General features: G+C 50.8%; 1 protein-coding gene and 1 long non-coding RNA gene across 2 annotated transcripts; one reads left to right on the forward strand and one right to left on the reverse strand.

Moving 5' to 3' along the window:
* Window positions 1-5,575: 5,575 nt before the first annotated feature.
* FAM43B (family with sequence similarity 43 member B) lies at window positions 5,576-7,042 on the reverse strand. The gene has a single exon (XM_038531754.1). It carries the CDS (start codon window positions 6,560-6,562, stop codon window positions 5,576-5,578), a length of 987 nt encoding a protein of 328 aa, XP_038387682.1. The 5' UTR covers window positions 6,563-7,042.
* A 3,895-nt stretch (window positions 7,043-10,937) lies between these two features.
* LOC119870452 lies at window positions 10,938-16,768 on the forward strand. The gene is made up of 2 exons (XR_005356074.1): window positions 10,938-11,915; window positions 15,772-16,768. It is a non-coding gene; the product is annotated as an uncharacterized LOC119870452 (long non-coding RNA).
* The last annotated feature ends 512 nt before the right edge of the window (window positions 16,769-17,280 follow it).

Raw genomic sequence — 17,280 nt, forward strand, 5'->3', positions numbered from 1 at the left:
ACATGTTTGTGGCTAATAAAAAAATTTTATTTCTTGCTCTCCTTGGTGGCAGTGGTGGGGCTCCAGTTCATGGGGTCATTTAGAGACCCACGGCTGGTGGAGGCTCTGTCGTTGTCAACACATGGCTTCCAAGGATACCTTGGGTGATGACATCCAGCAGACAGGCAGGAGAATAAAGCAAAGGTTATATTTTGTGGCCTGGGCCCCGCTCACCCAGGTGACATTGGTGAATTGTATTGGCTAGAACTCAGTCACATGACCACACCTCTGTGCAGATGGAGAATGGGAGAGTTTAGCTGTGCTCCCAGGAGGCAGAGGAAGCAGACTCCACCATAGATGGGGAATGGGGGGGATGCAGGACAGGCAAAACCAAGATCTGCCTGAGTTTTCTGTACCACCGAGCTCCTGTGGCTCTTTGCCCAGGTGTCCCAGTGTGCAGGTACTGGCCCCGCTCTTGCCAGCTGAGGCCTCCCTTATGGTGGTGTGACAGCCAGCTTCCCCTTCAGTCTCCTGCCTGCCCAACTTCCTGTCCACTCCTGAGTAGAGGATGATGAAACTCAGTTACTCTGCATCTGTCAACAGACCCATATGTGCTCAAGGACAGGCAGGCGGTGGAGCAGAGGGAGAGAGGGACCTCTCTGGCTCAGAGACTCCCCACAGCTGCATTTCAGCCCCCTTGATCCTTTCCAGCTGTGCTCTCCTGGGGACCGCCTGGTCCCTAAGCCAGCAGCATTTTCCTCCCCTTCATAGCCTGTCGCCAAGGACACACAGGGGTGGGGGGAAGGGAAGCTGAGCCATCGCTCACAAAGGAATGACCTCTCAGCTTTCTCAAGACCTTGGCTGGGAAGGCTCTGTGTCAGCACCGCTGCCTGTAGCAGCTAATCATTTACTTATTCACTCATTCATTCATTCATTCATTCATTCATGTCAGCGTGCTTTGCAGTGTGCCTGGCATTGTGCCGGGTGCTAAGGCAGAAAGGAAAGGATATACAGAAAAAGCATAAGATATTAGGTCTAATCTAGTGGTAAGGTGATCGGGCTTATGTGGGTTGAACAACTAGGGACAAAACTGAGACAAGCTGTAGTTGAATCTCCTCCCATGATTTAGAGATGATGGGATTTTCGGCGGAGAGCCACCCTGGGGTGTGTGCAAGCAACATGTTCAGCATCTGGGAGACCAGGCATCTGATCTCCTCCCAGCGCTGTCAGTCAGCGGTGTCAGCTAGAGGGGAAACGATATACAGAGAGCAGCGGCTACTGCTTACTGCGTTCGTCGGGCGCCGCGCTAAAGAAATTACCCAAATGCAGCGCCTTATATCATCCTCCCAACAACCATTTAAGACCTAGACTCATCTATCCCTGTTTTTACAGATGGAAAACCAAGGCTCCAGAAACCTTTGGAAACCTGCCCAAAGTTATGCAGCCATCCCAAGGGCAGCTCTGGGCCTGGCATTCAGGGGTGTCTGATGCCCAAGCCCAGGTTCGGCCGCCTGTGTGTTAAATTAGAGATTGCAGCTGTCTGCATGGTCCTCCTGCTGCCCAGCCGGCATACCTGGAAGGTGGCTGGTGTCACCACCAGGAGCTGCTCTGGACTATGAGTGTCAGCCCTGTGCTGGGTGCTGGTCTAGTCTAGAGCGAGAAGGCCCAGTCCTGGGGCTCTGGAAGCTCGGAACAGACCCCAGGGATGGCAACTTTGGTGTCCCCCAGTGGTCTCATGTCGGGCTTCTGAGTTTCTCCCCAAGAATAGCCATCCGTGGAACAGGGCGTCTGAGGATAGAGTTCTCCTTCAGCATCTCCAGGCAGAAGCTTGGCAGAAGGAATGCTTCTCCACCCACTTGGTTTCCTATCGTGTGATGGCTCTTCCATCTGGCTCATTCATGCACTCATTCAACAAATTAGTATTGAGCACCGACTCTCTGCCCCGCTATGGTCAGGGTACCGAAGGGGGCGGGGAAGTGAAAATGGATCCATATGAGAGACAAGACACACTTACATAGAAACAGCAATCCCAGGGAGGCCCATGGATGAGAGATTGCCCCCAGAGCGGGTGGGTGTGGAGAAGGGGTACGCATTAGGGCAAGCTTGGAGGAGCTGGGATTTTGAGCTGGGCCTCAAAGAGAGGGTAGGATTTGAAAATGTGCATCTGAGGAGGACATTCTGGGTAGTGAGAACAGGCACAAGCCTAGGGGTGGGAGCACAGGGCCATGTCTGGGGAAGTGGGAACAGGACCACGTACACAAGAGGAGCAGTGGGAATCAAGATGGCATTCATAGGCAGGCCAGCAGCTTGACCCTGGGAGCTGTGTGCTGTGGCACAAATAACATTTGTCACAGCCTAGCCACTGTGGAGCGGTGATCGGAGAGCAGAAATAAAAGGCCCATGAGGTCCCAGGAAGAGTTTTGACACTTGAGTGCTGGCCTAGCTGAGACACACACTTCCCACAGCATCCTTGATTGTCTGTTCTTGGACAGGCCCCACTGTCACCCTTACACACGCGGCATTACTTCTCAGGCCTCGTCAGCCCGTTGGACCTTTGACACATGCAGCGTCGGGGCTGGAAGGGGAGCTTACAGAGCAGGTCACCCAGTGATTTAAACCTAAAGAAGAATAATTGGGAGGATCCCCTTATTCAAGTGGAATCACAGAAACCCCAGAGAGAAAACAGCTAAGCCGCTTCAGTTAAATCGGGTTGGGAATCTGAAGTCTGCAGGGGAGAGAAGGCAGGGGTACCAGACAGCTTGACCAGTGGTTCAAGGCTCTTCTCCATCTTGTGCAAAAGCCAAGCCTCTGTGCAGAGATGGAGGAGGGAGTGGTCCCCCTCCGTTGGTGGCAGTGATGCCCGGGGCCTGTGGCTGGAGCAGCCCGAGATCCCTCTCTGTAGCCTGGTGGCAGTTGGTGCTACACTGTGGCTTAGCTCATCCTCAACCTACCGACGGACAGAAGTTGTGCTGTGTCTTCCACCCTAAGCACCGAAGGTGATGTGGCTTGGAAGACAACTTATAACCACTGCTGGTGGGTGCTGGAGTGGGGTGGTGGGCAAGTACGCTGAAGTCCTAAAGATAAGGACCCTCTGGGTACCATGGCTGTTCTCCTATGTGCTGGGTGCCTTATTATTTACCAAAGCGTTTTGGGGTAGGATTCTATTTCATTCTTGCAATTAGCCTGTGAGGTACATATTATCCCTATTTTTACTATTGATAGAGGTGAGACTCAGAGAGGCTGAGTGAGTTGCCCAACGTCACACAGCTGGTAAGGAGGCAGAGTCCCCTCGCCCTGGTCTTCTAGCCTCAGGTGTAGAGAATAGTGTAAAGGAGGGAACGAGAGAGGTGGTGGTTGTGTGTACGCGCATGTGTGCGTGTTTCTGTTTGGGGAGGCTGCTAGAGAAAAGTCGAGTAGGAGCTGAGGCTGAGAACATGCTTGTGAATTATTATGCAGCCACTACTCCTTAAATCATATGCGTCCCCTCTATGAGCCACAAGGGAGGGACTCCTGGACCCCCAGAGTGCCTGTCCCAAGACAGGTGCCCAGTAAGCATCTGCCTCATGAGTCTGATTGAAGACATTGCACATGTGACCTTGATTTGGGGTGAGGTTGTCCCAAACACCAGTGGCTGCCTGGCCCACAGCCCATCCTGGTCTCCCAGGTCTGACACCTTCCCATTTCCTCTTCTGCAAATGGGGAGCTGGCGACACAGAAGAGGGAAGCCGTGAACATGCAGGGCCTCCTGGCCGGGTGGGTCCTTGTCATCCTTCTTCCCCAACACGTAGAGTCAACCCCAGCTTCCCCCTTGGAAGTGACCTGACCCCGCCTGGGCTCTGCTGCCTGAAGTGGCAGTGGTACCCTCTGTTCCAGCAGCTCCAGGAAACAGAACACTCCTGACCGCTGGCCACTGCAGAGGCCACTCTGTCTGGGCTCTGGAGAAGTCTGGGATCAGTGCCCAGCTCAGCACAGGAATAAAGAAGATATCCAGGCTCGAGACTCACACTGTCACAAAGCCTGGACAGATTTCTCTAGCTCCTCTGGAGGAAAAATGGGTGCCCACCCCTCTTCTTTACAACCTGCCCGTCTCATCCCCAGGGAGACACAGTATTTGGACCCCAGGCTTTGACACACATGAATCTTCTCAAGGAGTCAGGGCTGATGAGAAGTCCCCAGCCCCATACCCCCTCCCTGCCAAATATCCCAGAGACACTTGCATCTGAGTGCCCAGGCAGACAGACATTCTGCGAGGCAGACAGACAGCTGACACTCCTCCAAGGCTTGGCACGTGCGATTTCACACCTGCTCCTGTCTCCTTTCCTGACATTAAGGACACAGCTTCCTGGCAGCAGCCCCTCCCCACTGATCCCACCGCTTGGCTCTAGGTGCTATAGGGGGCCACTTCCTAGGGTCTCCTCCTGTCCCTTAGGGTTCTGATGATAGTCTATTTGTCCCCAGCGGGTCTGGCATCCAACAAAACACAGGAGTGGAGACAAGGATGAAAAAGCAGGTCCACTTTATTTACAACGATCAGTTGGTGACACATAGATCTTTGGGCTTTTTGTGGCCTTGTTGAGAAACACCTGGGTAGGGGCCCCCTCCTTCTGTTGGGTTACCACACCCCCCCTTCCTCAGCCGGCTATGAGAACCCAAGTGCTGTCAGGACCCTCCGGCTCTGACAGGCCCCGATTGGGGTGGGGCGGGGTGTGTGTGTGTGTGTGTGTGTGTGTCCGCGTCCCTCCTTTGTCCACTTTCTGGGTAGTCAGTGTCCTCAAGCACCTGCCAAAGGTTCTCCTTACCTCCTTTGGAGCCATCTTGGTCCTAGTGGGAGGCACCTGGTGGGGAACCACACACATCTGTCTGCAGAGATGTGGGGTGGGTGAGGAGTCTTGTGGGGGGTGCCAGGTGCCAGGGCACAGTCTTGGGCAGCTGCCTGGTGCAGAGGGCTGTTACCTGGTCTAACCTGTTGTCTGGGTTGGTAGGACCAGCCCAGTCTTCTCCAGAGGCAGAGCAGGGAAGTCCAGAAATCCTCTGAGGGGTAGAGAGGCGAGGCATAGGGCCTGAGAATTCTTGCTCGTGTGTATGGCGGCGGCCTCAGTTCCCACCTTGGACCTGGCCTCAGTTCCCAGGAGCCACTATTCTTCCTCTACAAGAACTGGTCCCATCCCAGGGGAGGAAGGCCTGACTGGCCAAGGGCGGGACCACGGCTTCCACCTGGCCAAAGTCCAGGGCCACCCACCCTCTTGGATTTCTGGAAACTTCTTCCCCCTTCTTTTGAGAGGCTGTTTTGGGAGGGAGGGGGTGGTCTATGGGCAAAGACCTGTTGTAAAGCTGACGGGCAATTCCACGATGGAGGAGGGCGCTCGGAAACTCCGGATGTGGGGGGAGAGGGGGGCGTCCAATGCTCCTGCTCTCCCCTCCTCTGTCCCCCGGTAATCGAGGGCGCATGGGGCGTCACCCTGAGCCGGGACGAGACGCGGGGCAGACAGCGACGGAGACCACGAGGGAGGCAGGGGCCGGGGGGCCAGAGGGGAGCCGGAGCGGGCGGGGCCGGGGCCGGGGCCGGGGCGGGGGCCGCGAGTCCTGCCCCGCGCTCTCAGCGCGCCTGGCCCGCCCGCTCCCGCTCCCGGGGGCCGGCCTTCCAGCGGCGGGGCTGCGCGGGCGGCGGCGGCGCCGGGGCGCCCCGCAGGCTGCACGTCCTCAGCTCCCGCGCCAGGCTGAGCACCTCGGGCCGCTCGCGCTCCTCCGCGCCCGCGTCCGCGTCCTCCTCCTCGTCCTCCTCCTGGATGCTGCTGAGACGCGGCGCCCCGCGGCCGCGCTCGGAGGCCGGCGGCCGGTAGGCGCACTTGGCGTTGAGCAGCCGGCGCAGCGGGGCGCGGGGCACCGAGGCGGCGGCGCCCCCCGCGCGCAGGTGCTGCTGGCGCACGTGGCGCGCGTCGCTCTGGCGCTGCAGGCGCTTGAAGTCGCTGAAGGCCGCCAGCGCGGTCTGGCGGAGCAGGCGGGCCAGGGCGCGCGCCTTGTGCGCCCGCGCCAGCAGCACGGCGTGGCAGCGCAGCACCACGGCCTTGTGGCGCGCCTGGTGGCGGTAGACCCAGGCGAAGACGCGCGGGTGGCGCCCGTCCGCCGCGCAGTAGGTGATGCGCGGCAGCAGGTAGGCGTGCGCCGGCCGGCGGCCCCCGGAGCCCCCCGCGCCCCGCGACGCGCTGCGCTCGCACGGCTGCATGCGGATGCCGTGCGGCCCCAGCGTCAGCTTCATCTTGGTGCCCCCGCCCGGCCCGCAGCGCGCCCAGATCTTGCCCACGGCGTCGTCGGTGCAGCCGTCGCCCTTGGCGTGCAGGGTGACGGCGTTGCCCAGGTACCACACGGTGTAGGTCGGGTCCTCCTTGTTGAGCTCCACTTTCTGGCGCCGGCTGCGGAACACGCGGCCCAGGCGCTCCAGCGGCCAGTCGGGCAGCAGGTCGGGGCAGGAGCGCAGGAAGCTGGAGAGCAGCGACGTGTAGGCGAGTCCGGGACTCAGGCTCTTCGCCTTGCACTTGGCCTCGTCCTCCACCAGCACGAATTTGTTGCGTCTCCAGGGCAGCATCGCGGCGGCGGCCAGAGGGGCCGGGGGCGCCGGGAGCTCACGGGCGTCCTGCCCGGCGGCCGGGGGAGGGCAGGGCGAGCCGCAGCCGGCGGCCCCGGGGTCGCGAGCAGCTGGGCGGCGCCGGCGCCAGTCGGAGCCGGGAGATGCCCGGTGCGCGGCCGGGCTGGCAGCCGAGATGCCCGGGCGGCGGCCGAGCGTCCGGGAACAGCTTCCCCCGGGAGTAGCTCCAGCCGTCCGGGAAGCGAGGAGAGGAGGGGAGGGGGCTGGGCGTGGGGGAGGCGCCCCCGGGCCCTAACCGCGGGGGGGATCCCGCAGTCCCCGCCGCCCAAATTGCGGCGGCAGGAGGTCGCCGGAGCGGGGCTGGCGGCCGGCGGCTGGCGGCTCGGAGGGGTAGACCGAGAGCGCGGTAGCGGAGGGGACTCCTTCAGGCGTCGCGGCTCCACCTCCCCGGGCTGCCTACATCACCGGGCGGGACCGCTAGCGCTCTTGTCCCCTCCCCTCGCCCTCCCCCCCGCCCCCCCCCCCCCCGCGCCGGCTCGCGCTTCTCTCCGCCCGGGACCCGGCACAGGCGCGGTGGAACGGGCTTAATCATTATTACTGGAGGGGTGGGGACGGAGGGGCAATTAAGGAGTGGGAGTCTTGGAAAATGTACCGGAGGGCCTTGCTGAGCGCAGACTTCTCCGACCTCATTGGTGGTCTCCGCGCCCCGCTGGGCACGGTCGGGATCGCCCTCCTCGCTCCGGGATTCCCGCTGCCTGGCTCTACCCCCACCTCGGAGAGTGCTTTTGGGTGGGTTCCTGATGGGGCCGGCCCGGCGCTCCTTGCCTCCTGTCTGCACAGCAGAAAGCCAGCTGAGGTGGCCGAGCCGTGCAGTGGAAAAGTACTGTCGCTTGGGTGAAGCTTTCTCCTCGCTTCTTCCAAGGTCGTGGGCCAGGCTGCTGCGCCTGAGCTCTGAGAGCAGCCGCGGCTCCAGAGGCTGGTAGAGGCCCTCGCCTGGACCCAAGCAGGGAGGGTACTTTTTTGAGGGCCAGGGAACGTTCCAGAGCAGTCCTGGGTCTGTGGGAATTGCAGATGAAAAGCTCCTTCTGGCCAAAGGGCTGCCTCAGGGCCCTCTGAGGATTAAATAGGTGAAACTCGTGTTTGTGAACTCCAGTCTTGCTCCCCAAAGCCCTGGGTTTTTTTTTTGTTTTTTTTGTTTTTTTTAATTTATTTGTTATAGTCACAGAGAGAGAGAGAGAGAGAGAGGCAGAGACACAGGCAGAGGGAGAAGCAGGCTCCATGCAGCGGGAGCCCGACGTGGGATTCGATCCAGGGTCTCCCAGATCGCACCCTGGGCCAAAGGCAGGCACCAAACCGCTGCGCCACCCAGGGATCCCAAGCCCTGGGGTTTTGCATTCATTATCTCATTTAATCCTCAGAACAGCCCAGGCTCAGTTAAGTGACTTGCCCAAGGTCACAGGGCTAGTAGGAGGTGGGACTAGTGCTTTACTCAGGTTTGGGTGACCCGTAAGCAGGCCCTCACCCTTCTAGGAGTTGACAAATGCTGCATAGAAAGGCATTTTCCATCCTCCCATGGGGACCATCAGTGGGGGCTTTCACTACGGAGAGGGTCTCAAGTACTAGGAAAGAGACAGTTGTCCCTGGGTGTCAGGACCCATTTCCCCCTTTCAGGATTTGTTAAGCCGCACATTTCGTAGAATCCCAAGTCTGCTCTGATGGGTCTCATGACCTTGGGCTCTCACAGGGCCAACATCCAGGCCCTTTCCTTGGCTTTGGAACAGGTTATCTGGGGAGTTTTCCAGGTCAAGAATGAGCTCAGAAGCTCGGGCTTGGCCAGGCAAACCACTCTGGGAGTGGGGGCAGTGGGGGCAGTGGGAAGATTTGTGTGTTCCACCCAGGCACCAGTAGTGAGTGGCTGGGTTCAGAGTTCTTGGGAGAATAAGAGCCAAAAAAAAAAAAAAAAAAAAAAAAAAAATCGCCACCCCCCCCCAAAAAAAAACCCCAGCACAACTAGGCTGCATCATTGAATGCTCCTAAAATGACATGTACTGAAATGACATGCAAATAAAGAACCGGAAATTACTTAGAATTGCAGAATCTTAGCTCTGGAGGGGGCTTCACGGATGATCTGATCTACTGTGGCCTCATTTTATTTTCAATATGGAAATGTCTTCTGGGTTTAGTGATTATAAAACTAATACGTGCTTGTGGTAAACAATCACACAAGAAGGACTCGGAAGCCTCCCACTGTTCCCGCCCTGTAGATGTGGCCTCATTTCCCTCACAAGAGAACAGGCTCTGAGAAGCACAATGAGTGCTTCATTTGAGTGCTTTTCGTGGTGCTAGATTTGTCTCGGCCCGATGGAGACATTAATTCAACCAACTCCCTTTATAGAGAAGACTTTAGGTGGTTTTAATTTGAAGGGAAGCTCATTGAAAAATCGTGCTGTCTCCTGCCTTGGGTCTCCTGTGTCCATTCTCTGGACCTTACTGCCTTGGGTGAGGGTGCCTTGTGTCCACTCGTGGTTGATAGGGTGCTGGTGGGAGTGGCCAGCAGTGAAGTGTCAATTTGCAAAACTGAGATACGGTCCAGGCCTCTTGAGGTTGCTAGGTTCACATATAAGGATGCAGGACTCACAGAGTTAAATTTGAATTTCAAGTAAACAACCCTTTTTTAGTATAAGTATGTCCCCAGGATTGCACGCATTTTATCTGGTAGCTGAGCCTCCTGCTTCCCAGAGAACAAGAGATCAAGGAGCTGCAGGTCCGCGTGTGCTGCATGCGAGAGCCTCCACTGCCTCCCTAGGCTTGCACACCTAGTCCCGGCAGCGTGGCTTCTGTTCCCATTGCCTTTGGGAAATCCTCCCTGGAGGATGACCCGGGGCTGTGTGAGATCACAGTGCGCAATAGTCCACTTTTATGTTTAGCCCCCTGGACCTCAAAGCAGAATTTGACATTGTGAGACTTTTTGTTACCCTGGTTGGCAGGGATTCCCGCCTCACCCAACTCCCTGGGATCACTCCTCACTTCCAGGACTCCTCCTTACACCCCCAGACTTGATCTCAAATCTTCTGCACATCCACCAAGGTAGTTCCTTTAATGGCTGGTTTCACTCAGGGCTCCACTGTCTTTTCTTTTCCTTTTTTTTTTTTTTTTAAAAGATTTTACTTATTTATTCATGAGAGACACACACATGAGAGAGAGGCAGAGACACAGGCAGAGGGAGAAGCAGGCTCCATGCAGGGAGCCCGGTGTGGGACTCAATCCCAGGTCTCCAGGATCAGGCCCTGGGCCGAAAGCAGGTGTTAAACCACCGAGCCACCCGGGCTGCCCTCCACTGTCTTTTCTATTCAGGTCTCCCTCACTCTGGTCCTCGGTAAGAGCTCTCAGCTTTGCATCAGCCATCGCTGCTTCAGGGACTGGTATGCAGTCAGATTTTTTCCCCTCTTTTTCCAATCATTTGTATTTCTATCATATTGATACTTGTATTATTTTTATTTTATTTTAATTTTTTGGATACTTGTATTATTTTTAGAAGTCCAATAGCTGCCTTATAGGTAAAAAGAGATAAATCTCTCACCTCACCCTTCCCCAGTCTCAATTCTTCTAAACATAACCACTCTTTTACACATTTTAGATGGCACTATTGTCATATGGCTCGTGTTTTTAAATAACACATCTAATTCAGATTTTCTAGTGTTTAAAATGTTATCTATTGCCTACCTGCTGTAGAAGATGAAGATTTAATGCCTTTCGATCTACCCCATCACACATTTTTCCTCCCTGCTTCCTCCCAGTTTTGTCTGAACATTTTATTGTCATTGTACCATTGGTGGTCAGTGCTTAATTATTATGTTCTTGGGATGCCTGGGGGGCTCAGAGGTTAAGCATCTGCCTTCCACTCAGGGCGTGATCCCGGAGTCTCAGGATCGAGTCCCACATCGGGCTCCCCACATGGAGCTTGCTTCTCCCTCTGCCTGTGTCTCTGCCTCTCTCTCTGCCTCTCATGAATAAATAAATAAAATCTTTAAAAAATTTATTATGTTTTTGCAGATATTCAAAGCTGAGCCTTGAAGTGTGTTATGATTCCATTTACCTTATTGGACAACTGTTTTGCTTTTCCAGAAATATGTAACTGCATTATTTAAAAAAAAAAAAAAAGCTTCCTATGTACCTATTACTAATTAAGCCCCCAGCTGTCCAACCTGGCTGAACATACCAGGTCGTCTTTCAAACTTTTTTTTATCATTTTTTAAAGGTTTTATTTATTTATTCATGAGAGACACAGAGAGCAAGGCAGAGACACAGGCAGAGGACGAAGCAGGCTCCATGCAGGGAGCCTGATGTGGGACTCGATCCTGGGTCTCCAGGATCAGGCCCTGGGCTGAACGTGGTGCTAAACCGCTGAGCCACCCAGGCTACCCTGGAAATCATCTCTTTTAATCCAGAAACCAATTTGAGGGACATTTCTTTGTGTTAACACCTTCCATTCTGTTTTCTGTTTTTGTTTTGTTTTTGTAGAATTATATTAATTGGATATTGGACCCCTTGGACTGGTCTTCTCATTTTTCAAAATGTTCTTACAGTTTTCCATTTTTAAAAATGTTTCTTCTATTTTCTGGGACATTACCTCCACTTTATCTTCCAACTTTTCCATTAGAAATTTTTTTTTCATATTTCTTCTCATAACTTTTCACTTCTAAAAGAGCAATTTTTTGTTCTTTTTTATAGCATCTCATTCTTGTTCATGTCTCAAAGAATGGTAATTATAGTTGTTTTAAAATTTTTTATTTTTATTTGTGGTAAAATACACATTACATAAAATGTACCATCTTAACCATTCTTAAGTATTATTCTTAAGTTCAGTTCATTATTATTAAGCATTCTTAGTTCAGTATTATTTAGCATATTCACATTGTTGTGCAACCAATCTACAAAACTTTGTCATCTTGTGAAACCAAAATGCTATACCCAGTAAACAACTCCCCATTTCTCTCTGTCCTAGCCCCTGGCAACCTCCATTCTGCTTTCTGTCCCTATGATTCCATATAAGTGGAACCATGCAGTATTTGTCTTTGTGACTGGCTTATTTTGCTTTGCATGATACCCTCAAGGTTCATCTGTGTTGTAGCAGGTGTCAGATTTTCCTTCCTTTTAAAGGCTGAGTAATATCCCATCATATGGATACACCATATTTTGTTTACATGATCATCTGTCGATGGTCATTTGGGTTGCATCATCCCTTTGGCTATTGTGAATAATGCTACGACCATGGGTCTACAGCTATCTCTTCAAGGCTCTGCTTTCAATTCGTTTGGATCTATAACCAGACGTGGAATTGCTAGATCATATGGTAAGTCTATTTTTTAAATATTTCAAAGAACTACCATACAGTCTTCCATAGCTGCTATGCCATTTTACACCTCACAAGGGTTTCAGTGTCTCCATCTACTCACCACTCGTTATTTTCTATTATTATTAAAAAAAAATATATAGTAACCATCCTGATGGCTGTGAGGTAATATCACATTGTTGTTTTGACTTTTTTTTTTTTTTTTAGATTTTTATTTATTGTCTCATGAGAGACACAGAGAGAAGGCAAAGACATAGGCTGAAGGAGAAGCAGGCTCCTTGCAGGGAACCCTGATGTGGATCACACCCTGAGCCAAAGGCAGCCGCTCAACCTCAACCGCTGAGCCACTGAGCCACACAGGCCTCTCCACATTGTTGCTTTGATTTGCATTTCCCTAATTAGTGATGCTGAGCGGTTTTTTTTTTTCATATGCTAATTGGCTATTTGTGTATCTTCTTTGGGGAAATATCTATTCAAGTCCTTTGCCCATTTTAAAATTGTTTAATTATAGAAGCTCCTTATATATTCTGGATATTAACTCCTTATGACTTGTAAATATTTTCTCTGTTCCTTAGGTTGCCCTTTTATTCTTTTGATTATGTCCTTTAATGCACAGAGTTTTTAAATTTTGCTGTAGTTAATTTTATCTATTTTTACCCTTATTGCCTGTGATTTTGGTGTCCTATCCAAGAACTCATTGCCAAATTCAATGTCATGAAAATTTCTCCCTCTGTTTTCTTCTAGAGTTTTGTAGTTTTAGTCTTACTTTTAGGTCTTTGATTCTTTTTGAGTTAATTTTAGCATATGGTGTGAGGATCCAGCATCATTTTTTGCATGTGGATATCCAGTTTATACAACACCATTTGTTGAAAAGACTGTCCTTGGGGCAGCCCAGGTGGCTCAGTGGTTTAGCACTACCTTCAGCCCAGGGCGTGATCCTGGAGACCCAGGATCGAGTCCCACATCAAGCTTCCTGCATGGAGCCTGCTTCTCCCTCTGCCTGTGTCTCTGCCTCTCTCTCTCTCTCTCTCTGTTTCTCTCATGAAAAAAAAAAAAAAAAAAAAAAAAAAGACTGTCCTTTCCTTAGTGAGGGGTCTTGGCACCCTTATCAAAAATCATCTGACCATATATGTGAGCATTTATTTTATTTCTGGGCTTTCCATTCTATTCCATTGGTTTGTATGTCATTCTTTGTGTCAGTACTACACTGTTTTGATTACCATAGCTTTGTAGTAAGTTTTGAAATCAGAAAGTGTGAGACTTCTAACTTTGTTCTTTTTCCAAGATGGTTGTGGTTATCTGGGATCCCTTGAGATTCCATGTGAATTTTGGGATGGATATTTTTATTTCTGCAAAAAGTGCTGTTGGAATTTTGATAGGGATTGTATTGAATCTGTAGATTGCTTTGGGTAGGATGGACATTATATCAATATGAAGTCTTCTGGTCCATGAACATTGACATTTATTTGTGTCTTCTTTAATTTCTTTCAGCAACATTTTATAGGTTTTAGTGTACAAATCTTTTGCCTTGTTGGTGAATTTAATTACTAAGTATTTTGTTTTTGATGCTATTGTAAATGAAATTGTTTTCTTAATTTCCTTTTCAGATTGTTCATTGTCAGGGTATAGAAATGCAACAGATTTTTGCATGTTGATTTTTGAATCTTCTAACTTTGCTGAACTTGTTTGCTTTAAAAGTTTTTTATGTGGAATCTTAGGGTTTTCTGAAAATTTCTAAAATTTTATTTATTATTATAATTATTTCTGGAGAACACTGTAATTTTTATTCAATTTGGTATCCTGATTAAAATAAGAGCAGTAAGAATTATATTTTATAAACATTGTGTTATTACCACATCATTGTGATATGACTTCACTTTGTGTGAAGAGAAAAAAATAACATTGAAATTATAACTATAGTTGTTTTAAAAAGCCTTCTTCAGGGGATCCCTGGGTGGCTCAGTGGTTTGGCGCCTGCCTTTGGCCCAGGGCACGATCCTGGAGACCCGGGATCGAGTCCCGCGTCGGGCTCCCGACATGAAGCCTGCTTCTCCCTCTGCCTGTGCCTCTGCCTCTCTCTCTCTCTCAGCCTGTGTCTCTCATGAATAAATAAATAAAATCTTAAAAAAAAAAAGCCTTCTTCAATTTCAGGCATTTCTCTGTTCCCTGGGTTCCTTTTTCCTGTTCTTCATTTTTTCATAATTAATTTTTAGAAATACGAATCTCTCTTATGTTGACAGCTTTCCTCTAATGTCTGGGAATCCTTGTTTCTTGTGTCTGAGAGACACGTATGCAGATTGGAAACTCTTTATGTCTGGGGAGCGGAGGAGGATGAACAGGACTTGTGCATAGGCCTCAGTATCTGATGACAAACCCAGCCATCTCATAAGGCAAATCCAACAAAGTCTCTCCCTTGACAGAACTTGAGTCAGACTCTTCTGGACCCTTTGCTCTGTGGCCCCAGTCCTGCATCGCTTGGTTTTAGCAAGAATCTTGGTAAGTCGGTTTACTGATAAAGTAGGCCTCTGTCCTCTATATCTGGTCACCCTCAATATCTGATCCAACTCCTCATCCCCCACCATCTACCAGGTGATATCTGATCACCTTCAGCAAGAATTGGGTGGAGTTGTTTTAGCAAGAATAACCCCTTACCCCTGATGTATCCTCTTAATGATTTTCCACCCACTGCTTCCACTCTATTGCTTGGCTATAAACCTCCACTTGTTCTTGCTGTATTGGGAATCGAGCCCAGTTCTGTACTGAGGTCTCTTTTCCCCATTGCAATCTTTTCTGAATAAAATCTGTTTTTACCACTTTAACAGTCCAGCTCTGGTTTTTCTTGAACAACCCTCACCATATTGAGGTCTGGAGGTCTTTTGTTTTGGGCTGGCCACTGGCCCCAGAGAGAACTCCTAGAGTTGCCTGCACATGGGGGAGGGGTGTATAAACAGGGCTGCCAGCATTCTAGGGGAGGAGTGGAGACAGGGCCTCCTGCCTCCCACCTCCCTGTCAGCATGCAGGCTGCCAGTGCATCCGTGTTCAGCATGGTGCCTCCCTCACCCCAGCTGTGCCCGGTATCCTCAGGCCAGAGGCCCTGGGGACAGTCCCTCTAGAGAGGAAAGCTCCAGTCATCTAGCCAAGCTTGGGGGGTGGGAATGTGTGTGCTTCTCAGGAAAGGGGATGGCATCTGGGGCTCTCACTGAAGGCTTTCACTCGGCCCTCGGTTTTTACTTACCACTCTTATCACCAGAGATATCTGGTGCTTGGAATGTCTCGGTTCCAGGCTCCCCAGCATGACTCTTGTGAGGTTTCTGTTTTTCCCACCTTGTTATTCCTTGCCCGTATGCCATCCGTCTTCCAGAATGTTGTTGACACTTCTCAGCTTCTGTCATCACTTCTCTCTTTTCCCTTGTCGGTTTATGCCACTTTTATTCTTTTATTGTCATGTTGGTGATGCTTGGGGAAAAAATGAGGAGTTTACTTCAATTTTCCATGTCGTCCAGAAGTTTCTCCTCAGTAGTTTCAGATGCATCATTATTTTTTTTTTAAGTTTTATTTATTTTAGAGAGAGAGAACCAGGGAGGGGCAGAGGGAGAGGGAGAGAAGCTCAAGCAGACTCCATGCTGAGCGAGAGCAGGACGTGGGGTTCAATTTCACCCTCGTGAGATCATGACCTGACCTGAGCCTGAGTCAGAACCCAACCAACTGAGCCACCCAGGCGCCCCATAGATGGACCATTACTGTGCTTGAGAGTCATGTGTCGTATTCTCGTGATCATTTGTTCCTGGGATCATAAAAGTACCTCAATGTATATCAATTGATTGATTAATCCACACTTATTTATATATTCATTCAGCAACGTTTTTCTGCCAAATGAGAAAGTTGGACTCATCAACATAGTCCCTTCTGCTTTGGACATTCTACCATCATAGGAATTGTTTTGTTGAGTAGGAGCTGAGTTCAAAACTAGACACCACAGGGGACACTGAAGAAATGCATGAGATGTTCCTGCTGTCGCCAGCCACTGAGAGGCTCCTGCTGATCCCCGTCTCCTGGTGTTCATGCCTGTGCATAGTCCCCTCCCACATTGAGTAGGGTGTCCTACTCATGGGTCAGGCATTGGAGAAAGGACGTGATGTGGTTTCTGAGGCAAGGACATAAAGGACATTGTGGGTCACCATCTCTGGCGGAAACCAGCTGCTGGGTCATGAGGGCACTTGAGCATCCCTCTGGAGAAGTCCACATGGGGAGAAACTGAGGCCTCGGCCAACAGCCAGCATCGATTCACCACACATGTGAGGGAGCCACTTTGGAAGTGACCCCGCTGCCCAGATCAGACCTTCAGATGACTCTGGCTTCACCTAGTTTACATCTGGACTGCAACCTCATGAGAGGCCCTGCACCAGACCATGTGGCTCACCTGCTCCCAGTTTCCCAGCCCACACAAACTGGGACATAATACATGCTTGCTGCAGTCTTAAATTGCTAAGCTTTGGGAGGATTTGTTTTTAGCAAAAGATAACGAAGACAATCCCTAATATGCCAACTGACCCCCAAACCTCTGTGTGATTGCGCTCCACCCTCACCCCCAGCTTCCCTGGGAGACCTTCTCTTTGCCTCAGCCACGCTACATGAAGCTCCTTCCAGTTCCTCTCCGTCCCCAGCATGGTCACATCCTTTCTACAGGTCATTCCTGCTCATCCCATCCTTCCTCTTCATCTTGTCCTCTTCTAGCTGATTCATCTTTCAAGCCAATGCTTAGGTGTCATCGTTCCTAAGGAAACAGTCCCCTAAGCTCTCCTGGCTTCCTTTGGTTCTGCCCCTCACAGCTCCCTTTAAAGCATTTATCAGAATTGTCATCGTGTCATTATTTGTGTAATCATTTATTTAATGCCTGTCTCCCTCTACTCCTACAGCTCTGAACACTCTCAGAGCAGGGAATGCATCTATCTTTTATGCTGCTGAACTCCAAAGTGCCCCGGACAGCATCTAGAACATAGTAGGTTCTGCAAAGACATTTGCTGGGCAGCCGAATGAGATATGCTCCTGCCAGCTGACTCAGTGGTCGTCCTCTCAACCATGAGAGAAGCAGCTTACAGCAAATCCCTAACAGTAGATCAGTTCATTATTCTTAAAGGACAGCATACACTTTAATTAAAAAAAAAACCCTCACTTCCGACAATGACTCATTTTGTGACCTTGGACTGCTTGTCTTTCCTCTCTGAAAAAGGTAGATGGTAATTGGTGCAATATTTCTCTTGAAGGCTGGGAACTGTTTCATTTAGAGAGGTTTTGGCGAGGTTTTCAAAGCTCTTAAAGAACACTTTTCTTAATATCCAGGTGGTTGTAAGTGATTACGTAAATG

This window comes from Canis lupus, chromosome 2, assembly GCF_011100685.1.
Source record: "Canis lupus familiaris isolate Mischka breed German Shepherd chromosome 2, alternate assembly UU_Cfam_GSD_1.0, whole genome shotgun sequence".
NCBI classification, from domain to species: Eukaryota; Metazoa; Chordata; class Mammalia; order Carnivora; family Canidae; genus Canis; species Canis lupus.

What these genes read in the sequence shown, in the direction of transcription:
- FAM43B (XM_038531754.1), bottom strand. Translation starts at nt 6,562, where the DNA reads ATGCTGCCCTGGAGACGCAACAAATTCGTGCTGGTGGAGGACGAGGCC.